The sequence below is a fragment of the Salmo trutta genome, chromosome 24, assembly GCF_901001165.1.
Source record: "Salmo trutta chromosome 24, fSalTru1.1, whole genome shotgun sequence".
In the NCBI taxonomy this organism is placed as follows: domain Eukaryota; kingdom Metazoa; phylum Chordata; class Actinopteri; order Salmoniformes; family Salmonidae; genus Salmo; species Salmo trutta.
This window is the reverse complement of record NC_042980.1, coordinates 26,958-53,303: the sequence shown is the minus strand read 5'-3', so window position 1 is coordinate 53,303 and position 26,346 is coordinate 26,958. Positions and strand designations below refer to the sequence as shown.

General features: G+C 41.3%; 1 protein-coding gene and 1 long non-coding RNA gene across 4 annotated transcripts; one reads left to right on the top strand and one right to left on the bottom strand.

The window, feature by feature from the left end:
- The first annotated feature begins 7,928 nt into the window (after positions 1–7,928).
- On the top strand, positions 7,929–14,108 carry LOC115161496 (phospholipase D1-like). Its single transcript, XM_029712476.1, has 4 exons — positions 7,929–8,183; positions 8,559–8,602; positions 8,980–9,114; positions 13,666–14,108. The coding sequence occupies exons 1-4, from the start codon at positions 8,035–8,037 to the stop codon at positions 13,854–13,856; spliced, it is 519 nt and encodes a 172-aa protein (XP_029568336.1). The 5' UTR covers positions 7,929–8,034; the 3' UTR covers positions 13,857–14,108.
- Positions 14,109–20,188: 6,080 nt separating this feature from the next.
- Positions 20,189–23,663, bottom strand: LOC115160580 (uncharacterized). 3 transcript variants are annotated; one of them, XR_003869089.1, is made up of 5 exons: positions 22,827–23,655; positions 21,898–22,061; positions 21,181–21,296; positions 20,530–20,786; positions 20,189–20,394 (listed from the first exon to the last, which is right to left on the bottom strand). It is a non-coding gene; the product is annotated as an uncharacterized LOC115160580 (long non-coding RNA). The 3 variants fall into 3 exon arrangements; XR_003869088.1 differs by having other exon boundaries at positions 21,181–22,061; positions 22,827–23,663; XR_003869090.1 differs by having other exon boundaries at positions 21,181–22,061; positions 23,225–23,663.
- Between the last annotated feature and the right edge of the window lie 2,683 nt (positions 23,664–26,346).

The following is a 26,346-nucleotide window of genomic DNA, read 5'->3' as shown; positions in this document are numbered from 1 at the left end:
AAGTACATAGCCCGGCATTACAGGGCTAGCTATTTAGATACCCACCCAGGTCAGCCTCCACCAAAATCACATTTCCTATAAGAAAAATGTTCTTACCTTGCTTGTTCTTCATCAGAATACACTGCCAGGACTTCTACTTCAATAACAAATGTTGGTTTGGTCCCAAATAATCCATCGTTATATCCAAACAGCGACGTTTTGTTCGTGAGTTCTAGAATGCTTCTTCACGGTCCCGCGCATGGCGCATTGGCGTGTCAAAAATGTCTAAATATTCCATTACCGTACTTCGAAGCATGTCAACCGCTGTTTAAAACCAATTTTTATGCCATTTATGTCGTAGAGAAGTGATAATATTCCGACCGGGAGTATGCATTGAGCCTAAACAGCCGAATAAAATTTCTCCTCGGGAGCGACTCATGCACGCGCCTCATTCAAAGGTCCTCTGAGCATCCACTTACAAAAGGCGATAATCTGTTTCAACCTGAGGCTCCCTCGTAAACCTTCAGGTTTTTCGCGGGCTCTGAGAGCCTATTGGAGCCCTGGGAATTGTCACGTTACAGCTAAGATCCTTACTTTTCAATAAAAAGATGCAAGACGCACGACTCCTTGTCAGACAGGGTACTTCCTGCTTGAAACCTTGTCAGGTTTTTGCCTGCCATAGGAGTTCTGTTATACTCACAGACACCATTCAAACAGTTTTAGAAAATTCAGAGTGTTTTCTATCCAAACCTGAACAATAATATGCATATTCTAGCTTCTGAGTTGGTGTAGGAGGCAGTTAAAAATGGGAACATATTTTTTCCAAAATTCTCAATACTGCCCCCTAGCCCAGACAGGATAACATCCTTACCATTTATTGCCCTCCAGGTTCCCTTGGAGAGTTCATCAATGAGCTTGACGCCTTGATAAGTTCCTTTCCCGAGGATGGCTCACCCCTCACAGTTCTGAGTGACTTTAACCTCCCTACGTCTACCTTTGACTCATTTCTCTCTGCCTCCTTCTTTCCACTCCTCTCCTCTTTTGACCTCACCCTCTTACCGTCCCCCCTACTCACAAGGCAGGCAATACGCTTGACCTCATCTTCACTAGATGCTGTTCTTCTACTAATCTCACTGCAACTCCCCTCCAAGTCTCCGATCACTACCTTGTATCCTTTTCCCTCTCGCTCTCCTCCAACACTACTCACTCTGCCCTTACTCAGATGGTATTGCGCCGTCGCAACCTTCGCTCTCTCTCTCCTGCTACTCTCTCCTCTTCCATCCTATCATCTCTTCCCTCTGCTCAGTCCTTCTCCAACCAATCTCCTGATTCTGCCTCCTCAACCCTCCTCTCCTCCCTTTCTGCATCCTTTGACTCTCTATGTCCCCTATCCTCCCGACCGGCTCGGTCCTCCCCTCCTGCTCCGTGGCTTGACGACTCATTGCGAGCTCACAGAACAGGGCTCCGGGCAGCCGAGCGGAAATGGAGGAAAACTAGCCTCCCTGCAGACCTGGCATCTTTTCACTCCCTCCTCTCTACATTTTCCTCATCTGTTTCTGCTGCGAAAGCCACTTTCTACCATTCTAACTTCCAAGCATCTGCCTCTAACCCTAGGAAGCTCTTTGCCACCTTCTCCTCCCTCCTGAATCCTCCTCCCCCCCACCCTCCCTCTCTGCGGATGACTTCGTCAACCATTTTGAAAAGAAGGTCGACGACATCCAATCCTCGTTTGTTAACCTGTTAGGGCTAGGGGGCAGTATTTATACGGCCGGATAAAAAACGGACCCGATTTAATCTGGTTACTACTCCTGCTCAGTAACTAGAATATGCATATAATTATTGGCTTTGGATAGAAAACACCCTAAAGTTTCTAAAACTGTTTGAATGGTGTCTGTGAGTATGACAGAACTCATATGGCAGGCAAAAACCTGAGAAGATTTCATGCAGGAAGTGGCCTGTCTGACAAGGTGTTGTTCTTCTTGCCTCTGTTTATTGAAGACTGAGGCTCTTTGCTGTAACGTGACACTTCCTACGGCTCCCATAGGCTCTCAGAGCCCGGGAAAAAGCTGAATGATATCGAGGCAGCCCCAGGCTGAAACACACTAGCGCGTTTGGCAAGTGCTCTATCAGAGGGCCATTAGAATGACGCTCGTGCATGAGGGGATAGCATGATTTTACTTTCACTCTCTTTGTAATAAAAAACGATTTGCCGGTCGGAATATTATCGCTTTTTTACGAGAAAAATTTCATAAAAATGGATTTTAAACAGCGGTTGACATGCTTCGAAGTACGGTAATGGAATATTTAGAATTTTTTTGTCATGAAATGCGCTGTGCTCGTAACCCTTATTTACCCTTTCGGATAATGTCTTGAACGCACGAACAAAACGCCGCTATTTTGATATAACAATGGATTATTTGGGACCAAACCAACATTTTTTATTGAAGTAGAAGTCCTGGGAGTGCATTCTGACAAAGACAGCAAAGGTAATAACATTTTTCTTATAGTAAATCTGACTTTGGTGAATGCTAAACTTGCTGGGTGTCTAAATAGCTAGCCCTGTGATGCCGGGCTATCTACTTAGAATATTGCAAAATGTGCTTTCACCGAAAAGCTATTTTAAAATCGGACATATAATAATAATAATTCTTAAAATAATTGTTATGTTTTTTGTGAACGTATCGTGAGTAATTTAGTAAATTCACCGGAAGTGTTCAGTGGGAATGATAGTCACATGCTAGTCACCTGCTAATGTAAAAAGCTGGTTTTTGATATAAATATGAACTTGATTGAACAGACATGCATGTATTGTATAACATAATGTCCTAAGATTGTCATCTGATGAAGATCATCAAAGGTTAGAATTGCATTTAGCTGTGCTTTGGGTTTATGTGACATTATATGCTAGCTTGAAAAATGGGTGTCTGATTATTTCTGGCTGGGTACTCTGCTGACATAATCTAATGTTTTGCTTTCGTTGTAAAGCCTTTTTGAAATCGGACAGTGTGGTTAGATTAACGAGAGTCTTGTCTTTAAAATGCTGTAAAATAGTCATATGTTTGAGAAATTGAAGTAACAGCATTTCTAAGGTATTTGAATAACGCGCCACAGGATTCAACTGGCTGCTGAGTAGAGGTTAACCTCTCTGGGAAATGTGGGACGCTGGCATCCCACGCCGCCAACAGCCAGTGAAATAGCAGAGCGCCATATTCAAAACAACGAAAATCTCATGATTCACAATTCTCACACATACAAGTACACTGCTCAAAAAAATAAAGGGAACACTTAAACAACACAATGTAACTCCAAGTCAATCACAGTTCTGTGAAATCAAACTGTCCACTTAGGAAGCAACACTGATTGACAATAAATGTCACATGCTGTTGTGCAAATGGAATAGACAACAGGTGGAAATTATAGGCAATTAGCAAGACACCCCCAATAAAGGAGTGGTTCTGCAGGTGGGGACCACAGACCACTTCTCAGTTCCTGTGCTTCCTGGCTGATGTTTTGGTCACTTTTGAATGCTGGCGGTGCTTTCACTCTAGTGGTAGCATGAGGCGGAGTCTACAACCCACACAAGTGGCTCAGGTAGTGCAGCTCATCAAGGATGGCACATCAATGCGAGCTGTGGCAAGAAGGTTTGCTTTGTCTGTCAGCGTAGTGTCCAGAGAATGGAGGCGCTACCAGGAGACAGGCCAGTACATCAGGAGACGTGGAGGAGGCCGTAGGAGGGCAACAACCCAGCAGCAGGACCGCTACCTCCGCCTTTGTGCAAGAAGGAGCAGGAGAAGCACTGCCAGAGCCCTGCAAAATGACCTCCAGCGGGCCTCCACCGTGCAGGATGTTTGGCATTTGCCAGAGAACACCAAGATTGGCAAATTCGCCACTGGCGCCCTGTGCTCTTCACAGATGAAAGCAGGTTCACACTGAGCACGTGACAGACGTGACAGAGTCTGGAGACGCCGTGGAGAATGTTCTGCTGCCTGCAACATCCTCCAGCATGACCGGTTTGGTGGTGGGTCAGTCATGGTGTGGGGTGGCATTTCTTTGGGGGGCCGCACAGCCCTCCATGTGCTCGCCAGAGGTAGCCTGACTTCCATTAGGTACCGAGTTGAGATCCTCAGACCCCTTGTGAGACCATATGCTGGTGCGGTTGGCCCTTGGTTCCTCCTAATGCAAGACAATGCTAGACCTCATGTGGCTGGAGTGTGTCAGCAGTTCCTGCAAGAGTAAGGCATTGATGCTATGGACTGGCCCGCCCGTTCCCCAGACCTGAATCCAATTGAGCACATCTGGGACATCATGTCTCGCTCCATCCACCAATGCCAGGTTGTACCACAGACTGTCCAGGAGTTGGCGGATGCTTTAGACCAGGTCTGGTAGGAGATCCCTCAGGAGACCATCCGCCACCTCATCAGGAGCATGCCCAGGCATTGTAGGGAGGTCATACAGGCACGTGGAGGCCACACACACTACTGAGCCTCATTTTGACTTGTTTTAAGGACATTACATCAAAGTTGGATCAGCCTGTAGTGTGGTTTTCCACTTTAATTTTGAGTGTGACTCCAAATCCAGACCTCCATGGGTTGATAAATTGGATTTCCATTGATTATTTTTGTGTGATTTTTTTGTCAGCACATTCAACTATGTAAAGAAAAAATATTTAATAAGATTATTTCTTTCATTCAGATCTAGGATGTGTTGTTTAAGTGTTCCCTTTATTTTTTTGAGCAGTATATAATACATCGTTTTAAAGATAATCTTCTGGTTAATCCAAGCACAGTGTCCGATTTCAAAAAGGCTTTACGGTGAAAGCATAGCATTAGATTATGTTAGGACAGCACCTAGACAAGATAAACCACACAGACATTTTCCAAGCAAGGAGAGGCGTCACAAAAACCAGAAATACAGCTAAAATTAATCACTAACCTTTGATGATCTTCATCAGATGGCACTCATAGGATGTTACACAATACACATGTTACACAATACATGTATGTTTTGCTTGATAAAGTTCATATTTATATCCAAAAACCCCATTGTGTAATGTTCAGAAATGTTTTGCCTCCAAAACGACCGGTGAATGTGCACCTCAATTTACAGAAATACTCATCGTAAACTTTGATAAAAGATACAAGTGTTATGCACAGAACTATAGATAAACTTCTCCTTAACCTGTTATGGATAGGGGGCAGTATTTTCACGGCCGGATAAAAAACGTACCCGATTTAATCTGATTATTACTCCTGCCCAGAAAAATCGCATAAAAAATTATTTTATTAATGCAACTACTGTGTCAGATTTCAAAAAAGCTTTACGGCGAAAGCAAACTTTGCAATAATCTGAGTACAGCGCTCAGACATCAAAACAAGCCATACAGATACCCGCCATTTTGAAGTCAACATAAGTCAGAAATAGCATTATAAATATTCACTTACCTTTGATGATCTTCATCGGAATGCTCTCCCAGGAATCCCAGTTCCACAATAAATGTTTGTTTTGTTCGATAAAGTTAATCTTTATGTCCAAATACCTCCATTTTGTTTGCGCGTTTAGTCCAGCACTCCAAATTCACTAAGCGCGCGAGTTTAGTCCAGACGAAAAGTCAAAATAGTTCCATTACAGTTTGTAGAAACATGTCAAACGATGTATAGAATCAATCTTTAGGATGTTTTTATCATAAATATTCAATAAAACGGTTCATGTTCACGCTGAAATTTACATTATTTTGCCTCCAGTTCAACATACTGTATGTATCAATTATTGTACAGTATACTAATTTGTTTTAGTAATGATTATTTAATGCAAACAATACCAGTTTTAAAAATAATACATTTAGTGACAATCTCTTTTGAAAAAATCAAGCAGAGGTTCGAGCTAGTGTTTCCCACTGTCCTTGGACTCTTGTCGGATGAAGTTGTTTGGTTTATCAAGTACCAGGCTCCCATGACTGTTATGATCATTTATTTACAAGTTAATTGCAATTAGCTTTTTGCTTTAGTGCCATCTGTACCTAATAGAGCAGATCTAGTCTCACATGCAGAAGTAAGCCATCTGGTGCGAGAGACTCATTGGGAGGAGGAGACTAGAGCACACCCAGAATTTCTGACTGAGCGGACGCACATTTGAGCATCCACAGGATGGTCCATTTACTTTGTGCTGTTATAATTTATGTTATTAAATCCTGTGATTTCATTGGGGCATTTCTCCCTCATAGCAAATAGCTGGCAAAACAATTGAGGTGGAGCTGGCAGTCACTGAGGGTCAGGGTAGTAAGTAACTGAACAGCTTGTTTTGAACAATGTATTATTGGAACAGGAAAATTTACAAACTTACTGCACTTTTATGATCATTTAAAACGTTGTCCATGAATTATATAATATATATATATTTTTATACAATTGTTTATATTTTATTGGCCAATCACAAGTGGGGCCCCGGCCCCTAATGCCCTTATGGGCGAGCCGCCACTCTAAATGAGTAGCCGTTTGGATAAGGGGATTGTAAATAGAGATTTTAAAAACTGTAGATCTATTTTACCAATATGATTGCTAGAGAGAAATGTGAAACCAGTCATATGCCAGCAAACTGAAGCATATCAACATATTACCTTTTCCACATTGAAGCTTATGAAATGCTGACATTATAACTTGTGATGAAATTTGGAGTCCCAAGTGATATGCTTCCATAGCCATGTACAAATGTGTCAGGTGCATCGTAAAAAGTGGACCAAAACGCAGCGGGTATATGAATACTCATCTTCTTTTATTAGAAGGAAACCAAAACAAAACACATACAAAAACAACAACGAAAAACAGTCCTGTAAGGCTACACAGCTATACATGGAACAACTACCCACAAAACCCATGGAAAAACACCCCTACTAAATAGGACATTCAATTAGAGGCAACGAGGAACAGCTGCCTCCAATTGAAGGTCAACCCAATAAACTAAACATAGAAATAGAAGAACTAGAACAAACATAGAACTATATTAACATAGAACATAACCCAAAAAACCCCGAAACACACAAAACAAACACACCCCTGCCACATCCTGACCAACTACAATAACAAAATGACCCCTTTACTGGTCAGGACGTGACACAAATGACAGTATAGCGCCAATCCTACCCAGTTGTTTTATGATTTCTACAATGTTTTAATGAAATGTCCAGTCTTTTCACTGTATATTTAGCAATTTGTATCATGTTAAATATTAGCCACTATCGTCAGTTATACCATCAGTTATACCCACTGACTTTAGTGTTAGGTTCCTTACATTCAGCTCCATTGTCACGTCTTTCGTAGGTATTGGACCAAGGCGCAGCGGGTTGAGTGCTCATAATTCACTTTTATTGAACACGAAAACATACGAACGAACAGGATTCAGGCTAAACACAAATCTATGCAACTACAACTACCCACAATACCCCCATACAAAACAACCCCTATACATAGGACCTTCAATCAGAGGCAACTAGAAACAGCTGCCTCCAATTGAAGGTCAAATCAATAAACTGAACATAGACTTAAACAACCTAGAACTAACATAGAATACACTAACCTAGAACCTAAACCTAAAACCCCGGTACACTCTAAACCAACACCCCTCTACATAAACACATAGCCCAAAAACCCCAAAATACTCTAAACAAATACCCCTTCTACATGAACACATAATATAACAAAGCCCTAAACACTCTAAACAAATAACCCCTGCCACGTCCTGACCAAACTACAATAACAAATTATCCCTTTACTGGTCAGGACGTGACATCCATTCCATTCCATTGTTAGTTTACCTTTATTTCCTCTGTCACATTCGTGTGGTTTTTCTGAGGATCATATTAGGCTAGCTTATTACAAGTTCTGCAATAATTTGGGACATGTAGGATATTTGAATCATTATGGAACACAGACCATAGGTAGCAGTTTAACCCTGGAGCCTGGTGCACGTTTCACGATGACTGGACCGTTGTAATAACAGTTCCAGTATTAGTGAGGATTATTAGGGTAGATTTATAGGACTACTGTTGTATCTTACTACAGTATGTATCTTGTTTGTGTGTGTGTGTGTGTGTTCAGGGAGAAAAGGCAGTTCCGGGTGTACATAGTGATGCCTCTGCTACCCAGATTTGAAGGCGACATCTCCTCAGGAGGGGGCCAAGCCATCAAAGCCATCATGTACTTTAATTACAGGTAATCACTGCTCACACAATCTCACACCCTCTCACACACTCCTTCCCTAATTGCCTCAATTAAGCTCTAAATAAGCACTGGACACGCGCCTTTGCCTTAGAGACAGGAAAATTACAATGGCCAGGCTAAAAACAACAGTTACCTCATCTCACGCTTAAAAGGCGATTAAGAAACACACAAAAACATCACGTCTCCCACGCAGTGCGAAAATGAGAAAAGAGAGAAAAGAAAGCTTTGATAAGCCAGTTCTGAGCTAAGTGGGCAAAGAAGAAGGGATGGCCAGAGAGGAGAGAAATGGGAAAAGAAAAGAGTAATGAAAGTGGAGATGAAAAGAAAGACAAGAGGATTGATGTCTGTTTCTTCTCTTCCCTACAGGACCATGTGCCGGGGAGATCACATCGAGAGACTGAAATGTGTGAGTAAATAGACGTCCCATTGGCTGCCAATTCATTTCACGGCCCCCTGAACATGGCCCATCTCTCACTGCCCCCTGAACACTCATTATCGACAGTGCACATAACCTGCATATGTATGGCGTCAACTGAGCAGCACTGGCCCATTTGTAAATAGAAATAAAGATCCCATGCCTTAAATGGGATAATTCTCTGACTAACAACGCTCCGCATTAAGGGCATTTATACACCCCGCTGCAGCAAGCAGTATTAATAGAACACTAGTCAATTAACTGAAATCTAACCCCCAAGTGTTGCCGTGTGAAGGGGTCTAGATGTTGGATTCTTTGATAGGAGAGAGCAAATGGTACAACCTGTGTGTGCATCTGTGTGTGTGTGTACAGTGGAAGCCTGCTGGATCAACTACATCTCGTTCTGTGGGCTGAGGACTCATGCTGACCTGGACGACAGAGTAGTCACTGAGCTGATCTATGTCCACAGCAAACTGGTTATAGTGAACAATCACACCATCATCATCAGTCAGTAAGATAATATACTGTAACAACAATACTATACAACACAACATAAAATAACATAACCACAACAAACTGGTCATAGTGGATGATCATTCTGTCATCATCCTCAGTAAGATAATATACTGTTACAACAATACAACATAAAATAACATAACCACAACAAACTGGTCATAGTGGATGATCATTCTGTCTGTCATCATCCTCAGTAAGATAATATACTGTAACAGCAATACCATACAACACAACATAAAATAACATAACCACAACAAACTGGTCATAGTGACTGATCATTCTGTCATCATCCTCAGTAAGATAACATCAAAAGAACACAGCACAACATGGTCATAGTGACTAGCAATATGATCATCATCAGTAAGCTGGACTGCATATAACCCTATACACTACAAAACATGACATGACAAATAACTTCACAACACTCTCAGGAAGACAAACCAAGTACTGGTGCTGTGCAACCGTTTTTAGACTTTTGTTTGCTGTTGAAAAAGATAAAAGTACACCATCTGCCCAGTAGATGGAAGTGTCACCCAGGGAAATAGCAGAGAGCATGCTCCAGCTGCAGGCTATGCTGCAGTGTTTGGCTGCAAATGTGTTCTTAAAATTACATCTTTCACCCAGAACATCTGTCCCCTAGATAACTAATTTTCTCATAGAAAGACGCTTACCATCCAGATACATGAAAAGAGATGAGGTGTACCCGTAATAGGAGATGAAAGGCATTTTCATCTATATCCAGATACCTAGTGAAAGGCACCCTAAATCCCAAATCAACCCCTAGCCCCAGAGATGTTTTTAAAACTTTTCCTGTTGAAAGCGATATCTGAAGTATAAGTAGAGTAAAGTACACATATTAAAGGATACGTTTTGAGAACATTTGAGATTTGTAGATACAACTGCAAACTTCAAGGAGTAGGGTTTACCCTCCGCTTGTGCTATGTTCATGACATACCTGGACCACCTATTGATATGTAGGTAAATCAGGTGTTAACCTGTTGGGGATAGGGGGCAGTATTTGCACGGCCGGATAAAAAACGTACCCGATTTAAACTGGTTACTACTCTTGCCCAGAAACTAAAATATGCATATAATTAGTAGATTTGGATAGACAACACTCTAAAGTATCTAAAACTGTTTGAATGGCCTTCCCTGTAGCTCAGTTGGTAGCGCATGGTGTTTGCAATGCCAGGGTTGTGGGTTCGATTCCCACAGGGGGCCAGCACAGGAAAAAAAAAATGTATGAAATGTATGCATTCACTACTGTAAGTTGCTCTGGATAAGAGTGTCTGCTAAATGACTAAAAATGTAAATGTAAATTAATGGTGTCTGTGAGTATAACAGAACTCATATGGCAGGCCAAAACCTGAGAAGATTCCATACAGGAAGTGCCCTGGCTGACAATTTGTTATCCTTCTGTTGCATCTCTATCGAAAATACAGCATCTCTGCTGAAACGTGACATTTTCTAAGGCTTCCATTGGCTCTCAGAAGGCGCCAGAAAGTGGAATGAGATGTCTGCAGTCTCTGGGCGAAGTACAGCAGCTCTGTTTGTTACTGGTCAGGCTGGGGACAGTGACACTGGAGATGCGCGTTCATGAGAATCCTCAATTTTTTTCTTTCAGCCTTTGAATGAATACAACGTCGCCCGGTTGGAATATTATCGCTATTTTACGAAAGAAATTGCATAAAAATTTATTTTAAACAGAATTTGACATGCTTCGAAGTACGGTAATGGAATATTTTGTCATTTTTTGTCACGAAATGCGCTCGCGCGTCACCCTTCGGCTAGTTACCTGAACGCATGAACAAAACGCCGGTATTTGGATATAACTATGGATTATTTGGAACCAAAACAACATTTGTTGTTGAAGTAGAAGTCCTGGGAGTGCATTCTGATGAAGAACAGCAAAGGTAATCCAATTTTTCTTATAGTAAATCTGAGTTTGGTCAGGGCCAAACTTGGTGGGTGTCAAATTAGCTAGCCGTGATGGCCAGGCTATGTACTCAGAATATTGCAAAATGTGCTTTCACCGAAAAGCTATTTTAAAATCTGACACCGCATTTGCATAAATGAGTTCTGTATCTATAATTCTTAAAATAATTTATATGTATTTTGTGAACGTTACTCGTGAGTAATTTAGTAAATTCACCGGAAGTTTGCGGTGAGTATGCTAGTTCTGAACATCACATGCTAATGTAAAAAGCTGGTTTTTGATATAAATATGAACTTGATTGAACAAAACATGCATGTATTGTATAACATAATGTTCTAGGAGTGTCATCTGATGAAGATCATCAAAGGTTAGTGCTGCATTTAGCTGTGGTTTTGGTTTTTGTGACATATATGCTTGCTTTGAAAATGGCTGTGTGATTGTTTTTGGCAGGGTACTCTCCTGACATAATCTAATGTTTTGCTTTCGCTGTAAAGCCTTTTTGAAAACGGACAATGTGGTTAGATTAACCTCTCTAGGGTAGGGGGCAGTATTTGCACGGCCGAATAAAAAACGTACCCGATTTAGAATATGCATATAATTATTGGCTTTGGATAGAAAATACCCTAAAGTTTCTAAAACTGTTTGAATGGTGTCTGTGAGTATAACAGAACTCATATGGCAGGCAAAAACCTGAGACGATTACTTACAGGAAGTGGCCTGTCTGACCATTTCTTGGGCTTCTACACTCTCTTTATTGAAAACTGAGGATCTCTGCTGTAACGTGACACTTCCTACGGCTCCCATAGGCTCTCAGAAGGGGGCAAAAACGGTGAATGATGTCTTTGCAGGCCCTGGCTGAAAAACAGTAGCGCATTTGGATAATGGTCGATCAGAGAACAATGAGACTGAGGCACGTGCACGAGGAGACGCCATGTTTTTATTTTTTCGTCTTTGAACTAAAACAGGGTTTCCCGGTCGGAATATTATCGCTTTTTAACGAGAAAAATCGCATAAAAATTGATTTTAAACAGCTGTTGACATGCTTCGAAGTACGGTAATGGAATATTTAGATTTGTTTTGTCACAAAACGCGTCGGGCGCGTCAACCTTCGTCCCCCTTCGGATAGTGTCTTGAATGCACGAACAAAACAGAGGATATTTGAACATAACTATGGATTATTTTGTACCAAACCAACATTTGTTATTGAAGTAGAAGTCCTGGTAGTGCATTCTGACGAAGAACAGCAAAGGTAATCACATTTTTCTAATAGTAAATCAGAGTTTGGTGAGGGCCAAATTTGGTGGGTGTCAAAATAGCTAGCCCGTGATGGCTAGGCTATCTACTCAGAATATTGCAAAATGTGCTTTTGCCGAAAAGCTATTTTAAAATCGGACATAGCGATTGTCACGGTCTTTGTCGTGTTGAGGAAAGGAGGACCAAAATGCAGCGGGATTGTGGACACTCATGTTTTATTACTGACAAAAAACACGAGTAAAGCATCCACTTGACCAACAAAACAATAAATGATACTCAAGACACGAAACAGTTTTGCAGGCTCACAAACGCAGTGCAAAAACAATCTCCCACAAAAGACACATACAAACACACCCTAATATATGGGACTCTCAATCAAAGGCAAATGGACAACACCTGCCTTCAATTGAGAGTCCCAACCCCAATTAACCACACATAGACATACAACAGCTAGATCAATCATAGACATACATAACAAGGAACAGTGCCCAAAAACCCCGGAATACACAAATCAAATCCCCTACAACAAACACACCACCCCGAATACCATAAAACAAATACCCTCTGCTACGTCCTGACCAAACTACAATACCAATTAACCCTTATACTGGCCAGGACGTGACAGCGATTGCATAAAGGAGTTCTGTATCTATAATTCTTAAAATAATTGTTATGTTTTTTGTGGACGTTTATCGTGAGTAATTTAGTAAATTCACCGGAAGTTTGCGGTGGGTATGCTAGTTCTGAACGTCACATGCTAATGTAAAAAGCTGGGTTTTGATATAAATATGAACATGCATGTGTTGTATAACATAATGTCCTAGGATTATCATCTGATGAAGATCATCAAAGGTTAGTGCTGCATTTAGCTGTGGTTTGGGTTTATGTGACATTATATGCTAGCTTGAAAAATGGGTGTCTGATTATTTCTGGCTGGGTACTCTGCTGACATAATCTAATGTTTTGCTTTCGTTGTAAAGCCTTTTTGAAATCGGACAGTGTGGTTAGATTAACGAGAGTCTTGTCTTTAAAATGGTGTAAAATAGTCATATGTTTGAGAAATTGAAGTAATAGCATTTCTAAGGTATTTGAATAACGCGCCACGGGATTCCACTGGCTGTTGAGTAGGTGGGACGATTTCGTCCCACATACCCTAGAGAGGTTAATGAGAGTCTTGTCTTTAAAATGGTGTAAAATAGTCATATGTTTGAGAAATTGAAGTTATAGCATTTATGAGGTATTTGTATATACAAGCGTCCCACCTTGCCCAGGGAGGTTAAATGAGGTGAAAAGGAGACTAAAGTGGCACTCCAAGCACAATTTATAAGTTAATCCTGTGTGTCTGCCGGCAGGCTCAGCCAACATCAACGACAGAAGCATGCTGGGTAAGCGCGACAGTGAGATGGCGGTGGTGGTGGAGGACTCGGACATGGTAATGGCTGTGATGGACGGAGAGAGCTACCAGGTTGGGAGGTTTGCCTTGTCACTCAGAGAAGAGTGTTTCAGGTCATTCAAATTAATAAGAAAAAGTGGGGTAAATTGAGTTGTTTTAACATTAAGCATCACTCCTTCAAAGGAAATATAATTTTCTTTCTAACAAAGACATATACATATTTCATGATGTTGTGTATCCCTGGAAATAATCAGAATTCATGTAAACATTACAGATTTGAAAACATAGCTATTGAAAACAAAGTGGTCTCTTGGCACAACTAACCCCGGCTATGGAGTAAATTGTGTCGCGGGACAGGGTAAATTAAGCCATGTTAAGTCGCGTCAATTCGAATCTGGCATCAGGACAAAATAGTCAGCACATAGTAACTTCTGATTTCTTTGTACTTTAATTAATGCAAACACTTGAATGGTAAATATGTGGCTCGTATATACGGGCTCTCTGTAACACCTCGCAGGGCAGACAGAGAACTGGAATGACATTACAAGTTCTTCTTTAAATACTGGACAGACTTAGTTCCCTCTCCCTGAGGGCCTGTCATAGTAGAGGCTAGAATATGGTTTAGACTTATTCCAGCCTATCGTTGGCGTGCATGTTGGTCCCAACCTCTAGACGCACTCCTGTTTCCTGGCGTAGCTGTTGTCTCTGGCGGATGTCTCATCTTGTGACTGCAAAATGCACAGTTCTCTAAAACCCTTACACCCCCCTGCATATACCTTTCACCCATATCCTGTTATTGCTATTATTCTACAGAAAAGCTCTTGCAAAACCCTGTTTTAAAGCGTCAGCATTCTTTCCACATGACCCACCATCATATGAGCCACTTCCTCTAACATATAGCAGTATTCAATTATCTTATAGTTAATAAACTTATCACTATAGCATCTGTGTTATATTATATAGGTTATGCAAACAAATTGTTATATTATATAGGATATGCACACAAATAGTTGATCAAACCCTAACAATCCCCCTTTTCACACCTGATAGGTGTGAATACATAAGTTCTTAAAATTTCAGGGAAATTTTGAGATTCCCCCTTTTGATACCCCCTAGGGTGTCACTCAACACAATTGTAAATGTTCGATTTAATGATTAGATGTTAGTTAAAAACCCTCACGTCCTTCCGGCTACACCTAACCTGTACTAGGTTGACTACCAGTCACCCAGGAACTTCAAACCCTCACATCAGGAAAGACAAATAGTACACAGGATATATTCAGAACATATTATTTAAAAACGTATAAAAAGAAGACCTTCTTGCAGCAGGGGCTACACCTAACATGTGTGGGACAGACTCTTTGTCCCAGAACTTAAAACCTTCACATCCACCTGCCACTACATTTAATACATATAAGAACATTTTGGGTAAGCTTTATTCAACCACTTCCTCAACAGCAAACCAAGGATCATTGCCCAGAGCTGGATTCAGTGTCCTCTGGGGTCACTTCCATCAAAGGCATCATTCCAGTTGCCCATCTGCTCCATTATCAATCTCTCCAGAACCCTGGTGATTAAACCTTTCATACTTGGCATATACTCATCATTCACACAATATCAACACACTCATACTGGTAAAAGAAGCCCACATCACAGTGATTATAACATTTTTCCATTTTTCCAAACATACTATCGCATCACCCAGTCAGTGAGGTATCCACCCCAGAGTTCTCCACTAACTCGTTAGCCAATGTGGTTAACCTCTACGGGCTAGGGGGCAGTATTGAGAATTTTGGAAAAAATATGTGCCCATTTTTAACTGCCTCCTACACCAACTCAGAAGCTAGAATATGCATATTATTGTTCAGGTTTGGATAGAAAACACCCTAAAGTTTCTAAAACTGTTTGAATGGTGTCTGTGAGTATAACAGAACTCCTATGGCAGGCAAAAACCTGAGGTTTCATGCAGGAAGTGGCCTGTCTGACAAGGTGTTGTTGTTCTTGCTTCTGTTTATTGAAGAGTCAGGATCTTAGCTGTAACGTGACAATTCCTAGGGCTCCAATAGGCTCTCAGAACCCGGGAAAAACCTGAACGATGACGAGGCAGCCTCAGGCTGAAACACAGAATCCCCTTTTCCAAGTGGCCCATCAGAGGACAATGGAATTAAGCGCGTGCGCGATTCGACCCGTGCAGTATTTTCCTTCGGCCGTTTAGCTAATTGCAGATTCCCGGTCGGAATATTATCGCTTTTTTACGAGAATAATGGCATAAAAATTGATTTTAAACAGCGGTTGACATGCTTCGAAGTACGGTAATGGAACATTTAGATTTTTTTTGTCACGTTCTGCGCCATGCGCATGACCGTGATTTACCATTCTGATAGTGTCTAGAACGCACGAACAAAACGCCACTGTTTGGATATAACGATGGATTATTTGGGACCACACCTACATTTGTTATTGAAGTAGAAGTCCTGGGAGTGCATTCTGACGAAGAACAGGAAAGGTAAGACCATTTTTCTTATAGGAAATGTGATTTTGGTGAAGGCTAAACTGGGTGGGTGTCTAAATAGCTAGCCCGTGATGGCTGGGCTATGTACTTAGAATATTGCAAAATGTGCTTCATCCGAAAAGCTATTTTAAAATCGGACATATCGAGTGCTTAGAGGAGTAATGTATCTATAATTCTTAAAATAATTGTTATGCTTTTTGTGAACGTTTATCGTGAGTAATTTAGTAAATTGTTAGTAAATTCCCCGGAAGTTTGCGGGGGGTATGCTTTTTCTGAACGTCACATGCTAATGTAAAAAGCTGGTTTTTGATATAAATATGAACTTGATTGAACAGACATGCATGTATTGTATAACATAATGTCCTAGGTGTGTCATCTGATGAAGATCATAAAACGTTAGTGCTGCATTTAGCTGTGGTTTGGGTTTTTGTGACATTATATGCTAGCTTGAAAAATGGGTGTCTGATTATTTCTGGCTGGGCACTCTCCTGACATAATCTAATGTTTTGCTTTCGTTGTAAAGCCTTTTTGAAATCGGACAGTGTGGTTAGATTAACGAGAGTCTTGTCTTTAAATAGCTGTAAAATAGTCATATGTTTGAGAAATTGAAGTAATAGTATTTCAAACGTTTTAAAAATCGCGCCACAGGATTCAACTGGCTGTTACGTAGGTGGGACGAATTCGTCCCGCCGGTCCCATAGAGGTTAAACCTGCCAGGGCGGGGCCACTGATCCATCTGGAGCTGTGTTATCTGGGATGAAAGTACAGCACATTGATCCGAATATCACACACACACCACACTTCTCCACCAGTAACAATCCAATGCTATTCTATTCTGCCAAGCCATCAAACTAGTTGCCTCTCTGTTCTGCTAATCCTTTTATCGCATCTCTAGTATAGTTGATGAACTGCTATTGGTTATAATAAATATAATTTATCCAATCTACATTTTTATTTTTATTGAGGGTTGACCACCAGAAGATGCTTGATACCAAACCAGCCAATATCTGATTTCTAGCTTTAAACTCATTAGGCACCCCCCTTGGAACCCCAATGCTATCAATGTAAGCTCTATCGTCTAAGGACCCAGACGGAACACTCCTTCTCTCTCTGTTCTATTGCATGTTCTCACTTCCCCTACATCCCGTCCGTGTATATTGTGTCAAGCCATACAATAATAGTCTCCTCATGCGACTGTGAAAGGGGGAAGTCTGGATCTAATGGGCACATAGGATACAGATAATGCAGATCAGTGCAACTGTCTTTAGCTACTGATCTAGCTGTATACTGAATCCATTCCAGCCATAGGTTGGAATCCCCAAACCAAGTCTCCACCTCAATCACTTCCTTAAGATCTTTTGTCTGAACTATCCTCACCGGTCCTTGGTTCTGGATGACTACACAAGTAATTTTGTTTTATCAGGGGTACAACTGGTATCCTGTCCTAACCTCTACTACTCGGAATGGTACCGTAGTGTCGACACTGGCCTGGTCAAGGTCAACATACCATAACCCTAAATCCTCTTTCTTTACGCTTTTAATGGTAATTCATAACTTTAAGCAATACTTCCCTTGCTCTGGATTACAGTCAAAAACCCTGGCTTTCGCTATACTCCATCTGTTTCTATATTGGGTGTGTGGATTGACATAGCCTTCTCTCTCTGTGTGAGCTATGACCTGATTCCATGAGTTACACAGGGATCTACACAGATATCTTCCCCATGAAGTCAGAGTCCTAGACTGCCAGGAGGTTAGGGACCCCATTTGGTATGCATATAACTCTATTGAGACATCCTTCCCTAACTCTACTCTCACTTCCTTTTTATCCAGCTCGAGTGACCTTTTGTACCTAGGGCATAAAAACTCCTCATCTTCTACACTATGGGTCAAGTTACCACTTTCTGACTTCTCGAGTGGTTCATGGTGTATTAGGAATATGGCTCCCACAATCAGACAGCTCAGACCGACCAGTACCTCTGTAAAGCCCCACCCCCTCCCGGAGAACATATCACTGGCTAGAGGCCAACCCACACTTTCACTTCTATGAACGCACACAGTGAGGATCGGGCGGGTTACGGAATCTTCGTTAGAAAGATAACCCCCGAACCTTATTGGTATTCGGTTCTTCTCCTAACTCTGTGATTGTTCGACAGTGTCAGTGTGTCTTACCCTCCCGCAATGTGTGATATGAACCCAGGTAGCTCTTTCAGCTATTCTCACCGCAAAGGCTGTTACCAGGAGCACTTGGTATGGCCACTCCCACTGTGGCTGCTTCCAGTTCTTTTGTCCTCAGGGACTGGATCCACACCCAGTCTCCTGGTTGGATTGAGTGAATCACCTTCTCCTGTAATTCACCTGTTGGACACAAAATCTCGGACATACGGGTTTGGTTAACAAACAGTCTTCTCATGTGCTCTGCTAGTATTTCTTCAACTTCTATGTCTACCTGTTCTGGTATCTCTAACGCTGGCATTCTATAGGCTCTACCTGATTAGCTAAACTGTCATTCATTCTTTAACCTGTAGGTCCACAAAATGAACAATTCACGTTATTAAAATAGTATGTGTGTTTGTGTATATATAGATTGGGTCTCTTACAGCACGGGTGCGTTTAACTTCTTAAAGTGTAGGGGGCAGTATTTTCACGGGCTGGATGAAAAACGTACACAAATTAAACTGGTTACTACTCTGGCCCAGCTACTAGAATATGCATATTATTGGTAGATTTGGATAGAAAACACTCTGAAGTTTCTAAAACTGTTTGAATGATGTCTGTGAGTATAAAATAACTCATATGGCAGGCAAAAACCTGAGAAAAAATCCAACCAGGAAGTGGGAGATCTGAGAATTGTAGTTCTTCTTTTGAATGCCTATCGAAACTACAGTGTCTGTGGGGTCACGTTGCACTTCCTAAGGCTTCCATTGGCTGTCAAAAGCCATCAGAAAGTTTTTTCATGCGTCTCCTGTAACCGGGCAGAGAATAGGAGCTCAGTCAAAGAGGGGACTGCCTATGGACAAAGGGATTGGTGATGCGCGATTCCGATAGCGTGCCCCTCCTTCTTTTTCTTCTGGAATGAATACGCTATTGTCCGGTTGGAATATTATCGCATTTTTACGTAAAAAATACCATAAAGATTGATTGTAGACAACGTTTGACATGCTTCTAAGTACGGTAATGGAACATTTTGACTTTTTGTGTCTCAAATTACGTTCGCGCATTATGCTTTTGTATAGTGACCTGAACGCACGAACAAAACGGAGGTATTTGGACACAAATATGGTTTATTTCGAACAAAAACAAAATGTATTGTGGAAGTAGCAGTCCTGGGAGTGCATTCTGACGAAGATCAGCAAAGGTAAGAGAATATTCCTAATACTAATTCTGAGTTTAGGTGACCCCAGAACTTGGCGGGTGTCTGTATAGCTTGCTTTGATGGCGAGCTATGTACTCAGAATATTGAAAAATGTGCTTTCGCCGAAAAGCTATTTTAAAATCTGACACAGCCGTTGCATCAAGGAGTACTGTAATTCTTAAAATAATTGTTATGTATTTTGTCAACGTTTAAGATGAGTATTTTTCTAAATTGATGTGCTCATTCACCAGGGGTTTTGGTGGAATACATTTTCTGAACATCACGCGCCAATGTAAAATGCTGTTTTTGGATATAAATATGAACTTTATCGAACAAAACATACATGTATTGTGTAACATGATGTCCTAGGAGTGTCATCTGATGAAGATCGTCAAAGGTTAGTGCTTCATTTAGCTATGTTTTGGGTTTTTGTGACACATATCCTTGCTTGGAAAATGGCTGTGTGGTTATTTTTGTCTACGTACTCTCCTAACATAATCTAATGTTTTTCTTTCGCTTCAAAGCCTTTTTGAAATCGGACAATGTGGTAACATTAAGGAGAAGTGTATCTTTAAAATGGTGTAAAATAGTCATATGTTTGAGAAATTGAAATTATGATATTTTTGCTGTTTTGTACTTCACGCCATGCTATTTCACTGGCTGTTGAATAGTGTGGGATGGTCACGTCCCACCTTGCCCAGAGAATTTAAGGCACTTCTTGAGCCTAATGCGTATGGTTTGCTTGGCCACCTCTTCTTCTATGGTGTACTCCAGCTGCTCTCTAGCCAGCAGCTCCTCCAGCTGTAGAGACTTCCTGATATCCACTGAGCAGTACGAAAACATAATGCAACAACACAGGGGGACAACGAGGATAAACATTTTTAGAAGTGAGAATATTTGGCATTGTAACCTGAGCATGTTGTGGAAGATGTGTGTCTATGTGTGTGTGCCATTGTCACCTGAGCACGTGGTGGAAGGTGTTTGTCTATGGGCGTCCATGTGTGTGCCGTTGTCACCTGAGCACGTGGTGGAAGGCGTTTGTCTATGGGTGTCCACGTGTGTGCCGTTGTCACCTGAGCACGTGGTGGAAGGTGACATTCTCTCCATCTTGTAGCATATGTTTGAACAGCAGCTTGTCCTTGTCCAGGTCTACCTCTAGCCTACCCCTCAGCAGACTCAGCAGGAACAACTTCCCCCGCAATGTGGGGATTACTCCCTGTGGAGAGAGAATAGAGGTTAAAGGTCACCCCACCTGTCCAGCCTTTCTTTCCCTCCCTCCATCCCTCCAGCTCTTCTCCACTTCCAACTCTAACCTCCCCACACAGTTCCTTCCCTATTATATCAGTTGTTTTCTACCTCTCTTTCTGCATCTCTGTTCTCGATTTCCCCCCCTTCTCACTCTCTGTGTATCTCTCTCATCTTGCTCTCTCTCCCTGCATTCCTCCAGCTCTCCTCCACTTCCAAACCTTACATCTCCACATGGTTCCCTCTCCCTCTCTCTGCCCACCTCTCTCTTGTCATCCGCTATGTTACAGATGACCTAGAAGTGTCTCAGCCCCTTTTCACCCCCTCCAACCCCTTCTCTCCCTCCACCCCCTCTCTCTTCTCACCTCTCTTTTGTCATCCACATTGTTCCAGATGATCTGAAAGTGTCAGAGGTCGTTGTAGCTCAGCAGCTGAACCTCCTCAGTAGAGTAGAACAGAGAGAAGTTCTCCACGATGATGGCTGCGAAACACTTGTCTGAACACTTCAATGCACTTTAGCATACTTACATCCAGCAGATATGGTTGACAGACAACAATTACATATCATGCTAGAGTAATGTACAGGTAGAGTTTAAAAAAATACTTATTTGCTACCATACAGTCTTTAAAATGCCTTCAAAAATGATGAAGTGACTACAGTAATGTTTACTGAATGTGAATGACAGGCCTATGTGGTTTTTAGTGGTGACTGGTGAAATGTTATAAATAGTAAATTCCCTACAACATTCACAGCGTCTAGCTCTGTAGACATCTAAGGGACAGGTTGTGTAACAGACACAGTCCATAAAACCAAAATAATATTTTCTTCAGCTCATATTCAGAGGAAGATGGAGAGAGATAGATAGCTAGAGTTGACTTTGTCTATCTCTCTCTCTCACATACACACACAGGAGGTAGATAATGATTTCTGCATGGTTTGACAGCTGTCCGGATGATGAGTTGTATAATAACAGTGTTAAACTGTCCAGGGGAGAGATGCCAAGGCTTACTATGAGATTTATGAGATTGTCACACACATCTCGTATCGCAGGAAATAAAATATGGGCCAGACACACTCTTACCACGAGGAGGTTGAGCATGATGTAAGCGATGATGAGCAGTAGCTCCTGCGTAGTTCCCACAGTCCGTCTCCCAGTAGCGATGTTTATCGGGGGTACAGAACGGAGGATGCACATGGGGAGAGGAACATCCCAAACACGGTGTAATCAACATACGGGGTTCCACGCTACAACGTGAACCCACAAATAAATATATGTAATCTGTTAAATGGCATGTATTATTATTATATAATATTGTATCTCTATGGAGCAGACATAGAGGCATAACAATAACATCAACAAACCCTCTCAAGTCATGAACTTTTGTTTGTTTACTTAAAATAATACTGTAACAGTGTGTCCCTTTTTTCAATTAAAGCTGCAATATGTCATTTTTTGGAAGTTAGATATTGCAGATTTAAAGACGCACTATGCAGATATCGCTCCGCCATTTCCTGGTTGCTAAAACTCTAGTAGGTTTCCTAATTTAAGTTTATGTGGCAAAACAAGTAAGTATAGTGTAGAGAATCATTGTACCATCTAAACCGCTATAAAATATATTTTCCATAACCAAAAATATTGTATTTTTAGCTGTTTGAGGCTGGTGTACAAAACCAAAAGTAAAAGACACAAAAAACAAACTTTAGAACGGGATGCATAGAAATAGCACAAATAGAATAGATCTACCACTTCTTAGACTTGTTTCAATGAGAATGACAGATCTATAACACACATTTGTTTGTGAATTTGGTCGGGTCGCCCAAAAAGTTACATAATGCAGCTTTAAGTCTGTTGAGTAATGCATATTTTTCTACATGGGTACCTTTCATATCTGTTGAGGTCTTTTTTTTACATAACAAAGAAACATATTACACTACGCTTGACTTGGATCCCCTGTAGACACAGGCCTGTCTGCTATGAATATATGAAAGAGGTAATCACCCAGCTCTTACCATGCAGTCTTATTCCAGTCTTCCCCAGTGACAATACGGAACAGAACAGTGATGGCCTTGCCTGCTTTGGAGAAGTTAGACTTCTCAAACTCCCACTATTTCTACACTTGGGGAAGCTGTGATGCCGCTACAAATCTCACAATCTAATAAGAGACGCTTGCTTATCAAATCACTACACTAATCACAGAGGTTGCCAAGTAGAAGATTAGAGAAATTATGATGGAAAAGGATAATAAGAGTGGAGCAGATTTATGGAAATGAAAAGAGAAAAGTGGATGAGGTGGAAGAGTGGGAAGAAGAGTAGAAAGTAGGAGACAAGAGAGGACAAGGAATATGTGTGTGAGAGGTAGAAAAGGGGATACAACAGGAGAGGAAAGAAAGAGGAGTGAGCCTCTCACCTGTTGATGTTCTCTCCGTATTTGACGGTTCCAAAGAGGACGACTCTGGCGAAGGCGTAGCAGAGGAGGAGGAAGAACATTCCCCGATGATGGAGAAGCTTTTCTACATACTGACCACGAATGTCAGCAGCAGCATCTTCAGTGTCACCTACATATATGTACGCACTCACATGCACACACATACACACACAGACACACACACAGTCAGCGGTGAGGAAAGCTCTTTGGTAGAGTACAAATCATGGTCATTCTGTAGTTGTCATCCACATGATGTGTGTGTTACTAGTACACTCACATGCTTCCCACAGATGGTGAAGAACCTGAAGACGATCACACAGGTGGATATCATGTAAGTATAGGTATTCTACAGGAGGGGTGAACACTGTGGTCAGCCATTTACTAATTGTACACTAAATCTTAGCTATATATTTAGTCATCACTGTTAGCAAATGTACTAATTCCAGGAAAGAACAAGTGTACACAGATATACACAGACCTACTCATGTTCTAAAACTTTTGACCGGTAGTTATATGAGTGGTCAGTTGCTGGCACACTCACACGCATGGCCGCACATCCTGGCTCAGTCACAAGCACGCAACAAGCGTGAACACACACATAGGTCAGTATTTTTCTATATGTGAGTGTGTCAGATTATGTTATCTTTACCTAAGGGTTTCTATCCAGTATGCCAATTTATCAACTTTTACAGCCAGCAATAATACTACACTTTATTGTACACAAAAGTTGAAGTCCCCCTTATTGGAAAACCAATAAAAATCTCAAAATCTGATTCAGCGCAGCAATCAGGAGAAATCCGTCCAAGGTTCTTGCAATAAGATCTACAGCTTGTCAGTAGAGGACTTATCCTAGTTATTTGACACAATATGAGTCTCTAATGACTTTGGAATATTGGCACCAAATAACTAGGAGAAAAGCATACTGTAAATCATTGTTAATTATTGACTTGTTACTGCTCCTCTCCTGAGTTAGCAGGACAAGCAGTTTAGCCTCGCCATTGTTTTAAAAGCAGCCTCATCATCTCTTTCATATTCTGTATATACAGTGCCTTCAGAAAGCATTCACACCCCTTGACTTTTTCCACATTCATTTTTGTTGAGCCTGAATATGAAATTGATACATTGTGAGTTTGTGTCACTGATCTACACATAAAACCCCATCATGTAAAAATGTAATTTTGTTTTTAGAATTGTTTTCAAATTAATAAAAAATGAAAAGCTGAAATGTATTGAGTCAAAAAGTATTCAACCCCTTTGTATTGGCAGGCATCAATAAGATCAGGAGTAAAAAAGTGCTTAGCAAATCGCAAATGCACGGACAATAACAGTGGTTCACATTATTTATCTTATGACCCCGTCTCTGTACCCCACACATACAATGATCTGTAAGGTCCTTCAGTCGAGTAGTGAATTTCAAGCACAGATTCAACCACAAAGACCATGGAGGTGTTCCAATGCCTCGCAAAAAAGGGCACCTATTGGTAGATGAGTAACAAAAAATAAAAGCAGACATTGAATGTCCCTTTGATAATGGTTAAGTTATTAATTAGGCTTTGGATGGTGTATCAATACACCCAATCAATATAAAGATGCAGGTGTCCTTCCAAACTCAGTTGCCAGAGTGGAAGGAAACCGCTCAGTTACTTTAAAACAGTTACAGAGTTTAACAGCTGTGATAAGAGAAAACTGAGGAGGGATCAACAACTCCAAAATACTAACCTAAATGACAGAGTGAAAAGAAGGAAGCCTGTACAGAATAAAAAAATATTACAAAACATGCGTCTTGTTTGCAAAAAGGCTCTAATGTAATACTGCAAAAAATGTGTCCTCAATGTATCATCAATAGAAAGTGTTATATTTTGATTAAATCCAACACAACACATCACTGGGTACGACTCTCCATATTTTCAAGCATGGTGGTGGCTGCATCATGTTATGGGTATGCTTGTCATCGGAAAGGACTGAGGAGTTTTTCAAGATAAAAAGAAACAGAATACAGACAAGCACAGGCAAAATCCTAGAGGAAAACCAGGTTCAGCTTTCTAACAGACACTAAAAGAGGAATTCACCTTCTAGCAGGACAATAACCAAAAACGCAAGGCCAAATTTACAATGGAGTTCCTTACCAAGATGACATTGAATGTTTCTGTGTTATAGTTTTGACTTAAATGTGCTTGAAAATCAATGAAATACCTGAACATTTATGTCTAGCAATGATCAACAACCTACATGACAGACATTTTTAAATAATTATGGGCAAATATTGCACAATCCATGTGTGCAAAGCTCTTAGACTCACAGCTGGAATCACTGCCAAAGGTGTTTCTAATAAAGATGTGTTTTTTTTATTAACACTTTTTCTTCCACTCTGACATAACAGAGTATTTTGTGTAGATTGTTGACAAAATAATGACAATTAAATCCATTTTAACCCCATTTTGTAACAACAAAATATGGAAAAATTCAAGGGGTGTGAATACCGGGTGTGAATACCTTCTGAAGCCATTGTAACTAAAGAAATGTAATTCATAATAGGAGAGTGTGTTTACATGTTAGACATATTACTCTTGCCCAGCCTGGACAAGACGACACCTGTATGCACTTCATACCCCAGCCACGACTAGACCAGACCCAGCTCCAGTAAACACTAGCCCAGCCCCAATAAACACTAGCCCAGCCCCAGCTTTATGACCCAGACCCTTTAAACACTAGCCCAGCCCCAGTAAACACAAGTCCCAGCCCCATTAAACACAAGCCCCAGCCCCAGCTTTATGACCCAGCTCCAGTAAACACCAGCCCCAGCCCCAGCTTTATGCCCAAGCCCCATTAAACACAAGCCCCAGCTCCAGCTTTATGACCCAGCTCCAGTAAACACCAGCCCCAGCCCCAGCTTTATGTCCCAGCTCCAGTAAACACCAGCCCCAGCTTTATGACCCAGCTCCAGTAAACACCAGCCCCAGCCCCAGCTTTATGCCCGAGCCCCATTAAACACAAGCCCCAGCCCCAGCTTTATGACCCAGCTCCAGTAAACACAAGCCCAGCCCCAATAAACACTAGCCCAGCCCCAGCTTTATGACCCAGACCCTTTAAACACTAGCCCAGCC

Coding starts and splice junctions, on each gene's coding strand:
- LOC115161496 (XM_029712476.1), top strand. CDS start 8,035: ATGTATCTTGTTTGTGTGTGTGTGTGTGTGTTCAGGGAGAAAAGGCAG. Junction 8,184..8,558: donor ATCATGTACTTTAATTACAG/GTAATCACTGCT, acceptor TCTTCCCTACAG/GACCATGTGCCGGGGAGATC. Junction 8,603..8,979: donor CGAGAGACTGAAATGTGTGA/GTAAATAGACGT, acceptor GTGTGTGTACAG/TGGAAGCCTGCTGGATCAAC.